Source organism: Populus trichocarpa, chromosome 14 (genome assembly GCF_000002775.5).
Source record: "Populus trichocarpa isolate Nisqually-1 chromosome 14, P.trichocarpa_v4.1, whole genome shotgun sequence".
Lineage (NCBI taxonomy): Eukaryota > Viridiplantae > Streptophyta > Magnoliopsida > Malpighiales > Salicaceae > Populus > Populus trichocarpa.
In genome coordinates this window covers 4,923,081-4,935,929 of record NC_037298.2, presented here as the reverse complement: position 1 = coordinate 4,935,929, position 12,849 = coordinate 4,923,081, and the positions used below count along the sequence as shown (strand labels likewise).

Below are 12,849 nucleotides of genomic sequence, written 5' to 3'. Positions count from 1 at the left end.
TAATAATTTGCTTGGATTGGATACCCTTGTTCTGTGACTATTTGTTTGTTTTCTTGGTAAAAAATAAATTCCATGTTCCAAGTTTGAAGGTAAAACGTAAAAATATTCTCCAGCCTGTTTTTATCGAGACAGAAAAAAGAAATAGAGACATGAGATAATGAGATTTGTCTCGGTGTGTTTTTTATTTTAAAAATATAAAAATTTATTTTATAACTATTTTAAAGATAGATTTATTTTTATTTTTCAATCCAGCATATTTTTATTTTTTTTGTATTGTTATTGTATAATGTACTTGTTAAAAATAGAACGTCACTAGTTAATTTACTATCACTATAAAAAAAATTTGATAAAAAAATTAATGGTGTCTAAAAAATAACTAATTAGATGTTATTAATTATTTTCTGAGTGTGTTAAAGTTTTTCGTTGATATTTAAAAAAAAAACAATAAAAAGAGATAGCAAAAAACTCACGAAAACTACTTAGTTACATTCAATTTTCAAATTAAATAGTCCAACAACTTTCAATAAACAATGTTATTCAGTTTAATTAGATTGATAAAACACATTGTCAATTTGATTTTATTTATATATATAAACATTACATCAATGTTGTTTTAAAATTTCATTTTTTAAAATAAATCAAGTCAGATTTTTACCGAGTCGAGTATTTAAACACACTCATTAAGTTAGTTGAACCATATTTTCAGAGAAAATTTACTTTGGTTCTTATCAACTAACTTGGTTTACAAATTTAACTTGATATAATAATATTATCAACAAGTTATTCACGACAACTACCTAGTTACATTTAATTTTCAAATTAAATAGGCCAAGAACTTTCAATAAACTTTATTGAAATTATTATGAATCTACATCCTCGGATAAGAGGAAGCCAAAACTTCACATCACGTTTGATTCTGACAAGTATATTTAGATCTTGTGAGAAAGAAAAAGCAATATCATCATCGTTCCTGAATTGTTAATGACTCCAGGAGTATTAAAACTTATACAAAATCGATTTACACTTGCTATTAAATAGAGAGGAGTGAATTAGATTTATATAAAATCTCCACGAAATCACTTTATCAATAGCATTAAAAATAATATTATTTTTTTCGTGTCGGTTCTTTTATTTATTTATTTATAAACTCATGTTAAATAGCAAGGAAACTAAATAATATTCAAAATAAAGAATCCTGATTAAAAAAAAAACGATGCCGTGTGAGTGTTCTGCTAGAATAATAAATAATAGCAAAATACTGCCTTGAGAGAGTTATATTCCAGGCGAATCATTTGCAGTGGGCCCAGATGTTGGGATGATTGTCCGAAGTCTCCAAGGTAGGAAAGCACAAGCCCAGCAAATTGACAGGAGTGTCCAGGCCCCGTGTGCTTGCCTTTAATACGTGGCACTTGCTTAATTATTAGATCTGATGAAATCAAGAGCTCATCATTAAAATTAAGGTGTTTTTAGTTGGTTCAGCAGTCGATGTCCAAATCTTAGAATCATGACTAAGAGGAATTAATTTCTCCGATTTTTTTTTTTTAAAAGAAGAATAATTCTCGTACAAAGAAGAAGTAAAACATTTATTTTAAAAATAAATTTAATTCTGAATATTGGTTAAGTTGATTTAAAAAATTCATTATCGCACAGGAAAAGTAGAAAATAATTTGAAAATTCATGAAATTCCACTTTGTTGGAGCTCAACCATCCTTAAAGCCACATTCGATCCATTTTTATTTGGGAGTGCTGCAACATCTGCAAAGACAGTCAAGGCTCTTCCAGAAAGTTATTGCCTGTATCTTTAGGGCTTGATCCACGATTGAATAGCATTGCTCAAAAATTGATCACTGCTAGTTAATTTGTTAGTTTATTCATCTCACATGATGCATTTGCAGAGCAGTGATGGCGTGCTGGTGAGATATTTGACTAGAAGCACACAACCTTCCTTAATTCTGAAATAGTTCATTTCCTGGAAATTCATGGTAATTCAAACCATCTATCTCATATTCCCTCGTTAATTCATCGTGAACAAGTTTAAAATCTACATATCAAGGCTGTCTAATTAAATATCTGACTTGTACTTTCATGTGATTATCAAATGAGCTGTAAGAATGCTGAAACTTTCATTTTCTGCAACACCAGATATACAAGCATCACTTGAGCACCTACGGCTATAAACAGGTAACAGGATTAGAAAGCTGACTTGTCATTCTCTAAGTTCCAATTGTATTCCTGTACTTCTACACCTTGTCCCTTCAATATATTCAAAATCTGCTCCCCTGTACATTGACCTCTACATACCCACCAAGAAAGGGACGAGGTCCATCATCTCCAGGTAACCCTGGTGCAGTCTAAATCTGGGCTTCTAATACAAACTTTCTAGATGGTTCAACTATTTCAACACCAAATGCAGGTGATAATGATCGGCCATTAGCTTGAATGTACGATACACTGCAATGCAACAAGAAAGGAATTAAAAAAACAGAAATTGTACATGGCAGTCAAGAGGGCAGTGATTGCACTGAACATAGTGAAAACCATGCATTAAGAAAAGTCATTTTTTGTTTCCAAAGGTTGGAAGCTGCTTAGGACTGGTGGGGGTAGGGGATTTCACCAAGCCAAGCAAGTGGACATGTAATCTGCACGAGTGTAACTTTGCAAACTAGTCAAACTCAAGGTAGCTAGAGGCGGTTTATTAACGATATACCAATTCACATTAACGATCTTCACGAACTGATGCATATACATTTACTGAGACCTATAATCTGATCCCCACATATCTGGTCAAATATAACATGTTTAAGCACAAGCATGAAATCGAGATTAATCAGTGAAATAAATGCTATTATTCTAACATGATCTAGAATCCAATTAGGTAAACTAGCATATCCAAAAGTTGTAAAGCTATAATGGTGGATGGAAGGTTTTTAGTCAGGCAGGAAGCAACATTTCACACTGCAATCAAAAGACAAGAAAAAGGAAGAGAGATGCAGCATACTTGAGCCATTGGAAACTACGGTGAAGTGTAAGTTCATATGAATTATCATTAGCAAAATTATCTGATGGCTCACCCAAGGAATCATCCAATGATCTGGGATGACCCATTCAAAAGTGCACAGGTTTGGCTGAATAAATAGGTAAATCCACAAACAAATAAGCTGGACATAAAAACATAGAATAACTCAATAAAGGTCAACTAGAAGGCAAAACAAATTAAAGGAGTTCAGAAGAATTAACTTGAAAAGTTTGTATATTAATTCAGTAATAACACGAATATCTGAAACCAGTTTATATGCAAGTGTCTCAGGCACCACAGGATTACTTTGTTCTTTACCCAACCACCATGAAGATCTCCTTCCAGAACGGTCTCCTAGCAGCAGAGTATTACGAATGCCTTCCCTTGGAAAATGATCAGTGCTAGAAGCAGTTATTGCATCCGCAATGCATTGTTTAAAAGGAAATGATATGCTACCTTTAGCTAAAAAGGCATAAGCTTTATGCTCCCTCTTCAGAGATTCCCATTCTGCAAATTTGCCACATCCAACTTCCAAAGCTTTTTTCATAACATAACTGGGTTCGATGACACAATACAGCCTATGCTAGTGAGGAAACATTCTTGAGCACAGCTGCTTGCAAAGGCCATTGCAGTCACTGTAAAACAATTGAAACCCAACCTAACCATTCAGTAAGAAAGACAAATTCAAGGCGTGTAAACTTTTTCTACTCAAGCCCTTCATTAATCACTAAAATCTCAATCAAGATTGGAATTAAGCAAGTAGTCAACAACATTTCTTAAAGTTTCGAACTATCTTCCTATCTTTTTTATTTTTAGTAGCAGTATATAGGAGACAACAATGTTACATCCTCGAGATGAAATAGCTGTAAACTACACGTCCAACACCAATGCACAATATAGAAGATCCTCGTCAAGTAGAATATGCAGTCTTGAGGAGAATATAATTGAATTGCAGTTACCAAAGAATGAATCGATTGCAAAGTTCAATATAAAAGAGATTGGTGTATTCTCAAAATGGCAAGAAAAACTGCAAGGCATTGTATTGTTTATAGGATAAAACGGAAATCTATACAGATTTCTTGAATCGGCTTGACCACGACATGTCAATGAAGATTCTCATGTGTTTAGAATATCCATCGGATCTTCTCCTTGTTTAAACTGAACTTTTCATCCGTTCTGCATTTGTCTTTATACCTCTAGAAACTCGTTGTAATTTTCTTTTGCGAAGTACACAGACAAGACTTGGTGAATTTCAGGTGATTTTGTGTGGATGTCGTGGCTTAAGAAAAAAAGTAAAGTGGAATGCATCTTTGGTTTGCAGCTCGGTTACTGTAAATGGAGGTTAGTTGCATGTTCTGGATCTAGAAACAGTAAAAAACACTTTGCCTTCTTTTTCTAACCTTGAAACCTGATTCCAAATGCTAAACAAAACATAAAAAGCTTCAATAAACAACATCCAAAGCTCAAGAAATTCCAATGTGGGCAACAACAAATCCTTTGACAAGTGGAAAGAATTTAAAGGGTCACTTCACTTCCATCGAACTATCCTAAAACAACCCCACCACCCCAAACCCTGGTGAAAAATTCAAAGTAAAATAAGATCCCGAAGCTTACAAAGTTCAAACAAGCAACTGGGTGCTTGTGAAAACTGAAACCCAGTAACACAAATCTCACGCAAACAAGAAATAACTCTATGATCGCAAAACTAATGCCCACATCATCAAAGTCAACTCCAGAGTATAGTTTGTACATTAGACTTGGAATTAATTATGTATCTCATAAGAACATAACTAAAAACTATTGTGTACTTAGTTTTCTAATAACAGGAACCTTAATTTAACTACAACCCAACCCCCAAACGGCTAAAACTCCAGAACTCCAACCTCTTCAACTACTGATTTGTCTGAATTTTTTTCAAAATTAAAACAGGGGAGCAAACGCATTTTGCCCTGTTTTTTTTTGCATTTTAAAAGTTCTTTTAAAAGATAAAAAAAAAAAAAAAAAAATTGCTTTGGTGGAGATCATAGCACCAGGAATGCTGCAGCTAGTGCATATAAATAAATGAAAGCCAGCCCAAGTTCGCCAAGCCCATTTTCATTTTAATCAAGGTGTAATATACAATAAATTACCGGTTTTTTTTTTATCAAATTATTTTTTAAAATATAAAAAATTAAAATCATTTTTTTATTATACAAATATGAAAAGTCTTTCCAAGATAAATGAAATGGTTACTTTAAACCATTTCCACTTCTCATGTGTAATTTTTAAATACTAATTCTGGTTTTACAAGCAAAACATCTTGATAGCATAATAATAAATACAAAATATAATTAAAATATATATAAATAATTTCATCGAATATTCTAAACCTCACTTGAATGCTATGATTTTTTTTTTTTTTATGGTGAAGTAGATCACATAGATACACAAAAACACTTGTACTCATTCTTAACTTCCAAATACAATTACTATCACCCTCGCATAGAATATTATTCAATTATGTCCTTTTTGCTTCGATTCTAATTAATGCCCTTTATCCCAAGCTACTCCTCTCCCGACATGTTAAATCCATCTTCTATAGCACCAAGCCGAATAAAAAATACATGGCCAATAAAATTATATGAAATCTACTCCTATTCAAGCATAATTTTAGGTTAAATATTGAATAACATAAAAAAAGAGAATTATCAAACAAACAAAATAGAAAAAAAAAAACTTTGGTAACTTCCAAGAATTGACTCAATTCTTCTTCATAACATGTTTTTATTTTCTCTTTTTTCTAGACAAATCATTATGGAATAAACATATGTATAAACAAGATTGAATTCACTTGCAGGATTTGTATGAAGTTTAAATTTGACTAAACTCAACTATTCTCTTTTGAAATCTAATCTAATCTAATCAAATTAACATATATCTACTTGTAAAATTATAGCTTGCGGTTCGAGACATATTAATCAATTTCTTAAAACTATGATAAAACCAAAAACAATATCATTAAACCCTCCCCCCTCAAAATATAATCCTAAAAAGAAAAAAAGAACCTCATTGTAATTTAATGTTTTGGATATTTGCATTCATTTTTTTTTTATTAATGTGGGTGTTCGGGTCAGCTTGCGCGCACTTCAACTAATCCCATGAGCCCTGAAGTTAACGACCATATAAACCTCTAGTGACCATCATATTAGCAACCACAAAGCTCGAATCTGAAATCATAGGAAAATCAAACCTCATTTTGCATCCACTTTTCAAAATACACAAAATGAATCCTTCAAATGAAAAAACAAAGTGTAGAGATAATTAGGATGGGAAAGGAAAGCAGCACCTAAAACTTAAATAAATAAAAAATTATAATGTACACTCCATATTTGTCAAATGCGCTACCTATAGGGTTTTGGTCAGTGAAAAATTATATAATACTCTAAATGGTGTGGGGAAATTACTGTTACTCCACACACAAATCACTGTGGATTACAACAGTAATTCACAGTGGATTCCTCTTTTTTTTTTTGCATTTTTCCCCAACTTTTCCCTTTTTTCTTTTTTTTTTCTTTTTTTCTCCAAAATTACTTTTTTTTTCAAATTTCCTATTTTTTCTTTTTTTTTCATTTATTTTTTTTTTCAAAATTATTTTTGTTGATTTTACTTTTTAAATATTGACCTGATTAAAAATTTCGCTCTGTAATTTTTTCTTTAAAATATTGTGGATTGCTGCAGGGTTTTCCCACATAGTTTTTCTATTTTATTTTTTTATTTTTCAAAATTATATTTGTCGAATTTTTTTTAATATTGAGCTGATTGAGAATTTAGTTTTGTAATTTTTTTTCTTTAAAACATTGTTAATTGCTACAGTGTTTCTCCGCATGGTTTTTTTTATGATTTTCTCCGAAATTATCTTTTTTTTATTTTATTTTTTAATATTGAGCTGGTTAAAAAATACAGTTACAATATGTAAGGAAAGTACTGTAACTTTCCTCGAAAATTACTGTTGATTGCTACAGTGTTTTTTCCCACATGATTTTTTCTGTTTTTGTTATATTTTTCCCTAAAATTGTCTTTGTCAATTTTATTTTTTAAATATTAAGCTGGTTAAGAATTGCAATTACAAATAAATACAAGTTTTTCCTCACAAAACACCGTGGATTGATACAGTTTTTCCTCACATGGTTTTTTTCCAGTTTCTTTTGTGTTTTCTTTTTTTGTAATATTTTTTTCCAAAATTATCTTTGTCGATTTTATTTTTTCTAATATTAAGTTGGTTAGAATTTAACTTTTTATTAAAGCTTAATCATGTGGGGAAAGCACTGTGGCTTTCCTCACAAAACATTGTGTATTGCTACAGTGTCTCTCCGCATAGTTTTTTTTTCTTATGATTTTTTCCAAATTATCTTTGTCAATTTTATTTTTTTAATATTGAGTTGTTTTAGAATTACAATTACAAGTCATTACAAATAAGGCTAAATCATGTGGGGAAGCACTGTAGCTTTCATCACAAAACACTGTGAATTGCTATAGTGTTTCCAACTTGATTTTTTTTCTCTTTTTTTGGTGTTTGTTTCGTTATTTTTTTTTTCTAAAATTGTCTCTATTGATTTTTTTTTTAATATTGAGTTGATTAAGAATTTAGCTTTGTAATTTTTTTCTTTAAAACACTATGAATTGTTGCAGTGTTTTTCCACATGATTTTTTTATGATTTTTTTCAAAATTATCTTTGTCGATTTTTTTTTGAATATTGAGTTGGTTAAGAATTATAATTACAATAAAGCTAAATCATATGAGGAAAGCATTGTAGTTTTTCTCACAAAACACTGTGGATTGCTACAATATTTCTCTAAATAGTTTTTTATTTTATTTTATTGGGGAAAACACTATAGTTTTTCTCACAAAACATTGTCAATTGCTACAACGTTTTTCATCATGGGTTTTTTTCCTTCCAAAATTATCTTTGTTGGTTTTTTTTTAATATTAAGTTAGTAGAGAATTTAGCTTTGTAATTTTTTTTGCTTTTTATTAACAAAAAAGTTAAATTATGTGGCGAAAGTATTGTATCTTTCCTCACAAAATATTATAGATTGCTACAAATCATTTTGTTCAATCTCTAAATTTTTTATTATCAATACAATTTCTTTTATTATAAAATATTTGCTATATCATATCTTTAATTTTTATTATTTATCTAGTACTGATTCATAATCATAATACGATTAAATATATTTATTTTATAAATTCACGGCATCACATGTCATCGTGCTTATCTCTTAAAAGTAAAAAAGAAAACGCGTTTGGAGTGGAAAAAAGAACCAATCCCTACAACCTCTTCACGACCAAGAAAGTGAGTAGTGACAATTTTCTAACAATCAATGGCCCCCACCATTACTTTTGTCTTGTGGACTCACCATTGACTCTATTGGTCAATACAGAATCTCCATACCAATATATGCAAGGCACAGGCAGAGACACTTACTCACTCACACCTCTAGGAGTTGTAGCAGCCATCAACCTCCTTTGTCTAACCAGAGCAGACACTTGTCCTCTTAGATCATCCACCAGTCCTTCTCCCCCTTTTGGTTTCCGTTTTAGGAAGAGGAATGGACGACTATTTCTCATCAGGTTAGTCACTCAAATTTTACCCTTTCAACTCCACAACTCGTTTTTGTTTTTGTTTATTATTCTAATCATTTTTCGTTTCGTTTTGTTTTGTTAGTCCTGCCAATCTTACTGCTATTAATGGAACAAGGATTCAAATTTGATCCATCCGATGAAGAATTAATAAGGAAGTATCTGGTGCCGAAAACCCGTGGTGATATCATGAGAGGCTTGCCCATGGCAGTCGTTAACCTATGCGAGCATGAGCCATGGGATCTACCTGGTAATAACAATATTATCACTAGCTAGTGCTAGCAGTATCTTTGTGTTTGTTTTCTTTCATCTTATTATATCTGCCAGAATATTTTTATTAATGCTGTTTCTTTTATCTGTTTCTCTTTGCAGGTAAATCCATTATAAAGTTAACCGGTCAAGTAGCGTGGTATTTCTTATGCCCTCGCGATCTTAGGGGCAAAGTTCACCGCAGAAAAACCAAGGCCGGATACTGGAAACCGACCAGCCAGCAAAAGTCAATAACGGCTGAGCATACTAATAAAAAGATTGGGGTAGTGAGGACTTTGAGATTCTATGAAAAACAAGTGAGGACTGGTTGGATGATATACGAATTTGACCTCATCGCCGAATCTAGCCAGTTTAAAAAGGTACTAACTAAATGCCATGGATACATGATGCTACACTGGGTTTGATGTATGAGTTGGGAAATTTTACATCCTTTTTTGTGTTTTGACATGTGCAGGGGCAATTTGTTCTCTGTAAACTGGAGTTTGATTCAAAAGGAGAGAAGAGCAAGAAAGGTGAACAAAGCCACCATATAGCTCCAGTCTCCCATTCTGAAGTTGAACCAAGTCAGAGTATGGATTCTGATTCTGAAAATATAAACCCAAGTGAGATGGCTATGAGATATTCACCTTGTGATGAAAGTGAATTAAGCCATCATGCGGGTTCCCATTTTGGAAATCAAAATCCAAGTGAGCTGATGAATAATTCAGCTCGCCAACTTAGTGAGTTAAGCCACCATATGGCTTCTGATTCTGAAAATAACCTAATGCCTAATTTAGTTTATGATGGAAGTGGGTCAAGCCACTCCACGGTTTTTAATTGTGAAGATCTTTACTGGAATCAGCCTACAGTTGATTCAGCTTATAATGGAAGCGAAAGCCTTTACATGGCTTTCGATTCTGAAAATCAAAACCCAAATGAGCTCCCGACAGTTGATAATTCAGCTTCTAATGTCAGCAAAAACCATGGCATGGCTTTTGGTTTGGCAAATCATAACCCGAATGTATCGCTGACAGTTGATAATTCAACTTCTAATGTCAGTGAAAGTCATCATATGGCTTTAGTTTTGGAAAATCAAAATCTAAACAATAGCATTTCTATATTAACTTGTGAGAATTCTTTAATGGCTTCTCGTGGTTTGGAAAATCAAGAACCATTCTTTCCACCTTGTAGTCTTATAAACCAGTCAACGTATGATAAGAGTGAATCAAGTAGCCTAATGGATTTTGATTTTGAAAATCAAAATCTAGTAAAGGAATTCGATATATCAGCCTTCTGTGAAGGTGTATGGAGTAATACCACAGCAACTCCTCCGGATTTTGGAAATCAAAATCCTTGTAAGAAGACTGATATGTCAACCCTTGAAGAAGGTTATTCGAGTTACTTTAACTCCTCTTCTTCAGATAATGATCTAGCTGATGTGGCGCTTCCAGAGGTAAGAACTAAAATACCATGCATTACAGATTCTTTTTAATTTTTGTTCTGGGGTTGGAGTAGCAAACCCAAAGCTGATTCTTACTTTACATTCTTACTTTACATGATACTTCCAGCAGGTAAGCCCTGGACTACAAGCAGAGATAGAAGGGTGTTTCGAGCAAGAAAACATCCCCAACCCTGCACTTGTCCAGCTTCCTGCGTACATGGAGGAAAGCCACTCCTTCAGGGGCTTTGGTACCTTGGAAAATCAAGAACCATTCTTTTCACCTCGTAGTTTTATAAACCAGTCAACGTATGATAAGAGTGAATCAAGTAGCCTAATGAACTTTGATTTTGGAAATCAAAATCTAGTAAAGGAATTCGATATATCAGCCTTCGGTGAAGGTGTATGGAGTAATACCACAGCAACTCCTCCGGATTTTGGAAATCAAAATCCTTGTAAGAAGACTGATATGTCAACCCTTGAAGAAGGTTATTCGAGTTACTTTAACTCCTCTTCTTCAGATAATGATCTAGCTGATGTGGCGCTTCCAGAGGTAAGAACTAAATACCATGCATTACAGATTCTTTTTAATTTTTGTTCTGGGGCTGGAGTAGCAAACCCAAAGCTTATTCTTACTTTACATTCTTACTTTACATGAGACTTCCAGCAGGTAAGCCCTGGACCACAAGCAGAGATAGAAGGGTGTTTCGAGCAAGAAAACATCCCCAACCCTGCACTTGTCCAGCTTCCTGCGTGCATGGAGGAAAGCCACTCCTTCAGGGGCTTTGGTACCTTGGAAAATCAAGAACCATTCTTTCCATCTTGTAGTTTTATAAACCAGTCAACGTATGATAAGAGTGAATCAAGTAGCCTAATGAACTTTGATTTTGGAAATCAAAATCTAGTAAAGGAATTCGATATATCAGCCTTCGGTGAAGGTGTATGGAGTAATACCACAGCAACTCCTCCGGATTTTGGAAATCAAAATCCTTGTAAGAAGACTGATATGTCAACCCCTGAAGAAGGTTATTCGAGTTACTTTAACTCCTCTTCTTCAGATAATGATCTAGCTGATGTGGCGCATCCAGAGGTAAGAACTAAATACCATGCATTGCAGATTCTTTTTAATTTTTGTTCTGGGGTTGGAGTAGCAAACCCAAAGCTGATTCTTACTTTACATTCTTACTTTACATGATACTTCCAGCAGGTAAGCCCTGGACTACAAGCAGAGATAGAAGGGTGTTTCGAGCAAGAAAACATCCCCAACCCTGCACTTGTCCAGCTTCCTGCGTACATGGAGGAAAGCCACTCCTTCAGGGGCTTTGGTACCTTGGAAAATCAAGAACCATTCTTTCCACCTTGTAGTTTTATAAACCAGTCAACGTATGATAAGAGTGAATCAAGTAGCCTAATGAACTTTGATTTTGGAAATCAAAATCTAGTAAAGGAATTCGATATATCAGCCTTCGGTGAAGGTGTATGGAGTAATACCACAGCAACTCCTCCGGATTTTGGAAATCAAAATCCTTGTAAGAAGTCTGATATGTCAACCCTTGAAGAAGGTTATTCGAGTTACTTTAACTCCTCTTCTTCAGATAATGATCTAGCTGATGTGGCGCTTCCAGAGGTAAGAACTAAATACCATGCATTACAGATTCTTTTTAATTTTTGTTCTGGGGTTGGAGTAGCAAACCCAAAGCTGATTCTTACTTTATATTCTTACTTTACATGATACTCCAGCAGGTAAGCCCTGGACCACAAGCAGAGATAGAAGGGTGTTTCGAGCAAGAAAACATCCCCAACCCTACACTTGTCCAGCTTCCTTTTCTGGGGTTCGAGTAGCCCCAAAGCTTATTCTTACTTTTCATGCGCTTTGGTACCTTGGTATCTAATTGAAAAGATCTGTTCTCTGGTTCGTATCTGCTATTTAACAACAAAACTATCCATACGAAATAATCGATGGAGTTTATTATAAATGGTTTAAGAGGGCAACTACTGATGCTCCTCTAATCTGATAATGAGGGTAACTTTTGTCGCTCTAGTTGTTTGGATCCTTGCACGGTTGCTGATCTGCACATTTTGCTTACTTTATGGTGGACGCTGCTTAGTTCGACTTCGTCCAGTCCATGCAGCTTTAAGCTGCAATCCTCTAAAATATAGCCTGCGCTGTCCTAAATCTGCAGCTATATTCGTAGAAAGATTTGAGTACTAGTAGCAGAAGACACGACTTGTTCTCTGCGATCCTGATGCAACTGCTATCCGTCAAGTACTAAGATATTAAATGGGAAGTACTATTCAAGCTGTACGCACGTATGTATAGTTACTTGCTTATTATTGTTGTGTTGTATGAAGGTGGAATTGTGTCAAGAGCGAATAGCTCTTATGGACTATGTATCTACGTGTCAGTGTGTTTGAAAGATGTTGAACTAAAGTACTTATGTTTAATTAATTTGTTCAAGTTCTCTTTTCTTAACTTTGTTAACTGTTGGGTTGCCATTGTAATGCATATCTGCACTAGAATGAGGT

The 12,849-nt window shown here is 33.6% G+C and overlaps 1 protein-coding gene across 15 annotated transcripts; it reads left to right on the top strand.

Annotated features, from left to right (window-relative positions):
* The first annotated feature begins 8,480 nt into the window (after positions 1-8,480).
* Positions 8,481-12,796, top strand: LOC112324026 (uncharacterized). Of its 15 annotated transcripts, none has more exons than XM_052447202.1 (8): positions 8,481-8,627; positions 8,722-8,886; positions 9,009-9,265; positions 9,361-10,338; positions 10,454-10,876; positions 10,991-11,348; positions 11,886-11,950; positions 12,067-12,796. In XM_052447202.1, the coding sequence occupies exons 1-8, from the start codon at positions 8,606-8,608 to the stop codon at positions 12,163-12,165; spliced, it is 2,367 nt and encodes a 788-aa protein (XP_052303162.1). In that variant the 5' UTR covers positions 8,481-8,605; the 3' UTR covers positions 12,166-12,796. The 15 variants fall into 15 exon arrangements, with proteins under 15 accessions (XP_052303162.1, XP_052303158.1, XP_052303153.1 ...); XM_052447198.1 differs by having other exon boundaries at positions 12,064-12,796; XM_052447193.1 differs by having other exon boundaries at positions 10,991-11,413; positions 11,528-11,950.
* Positions 12,797-12,849: the final 53 nt, after the last annotated feature.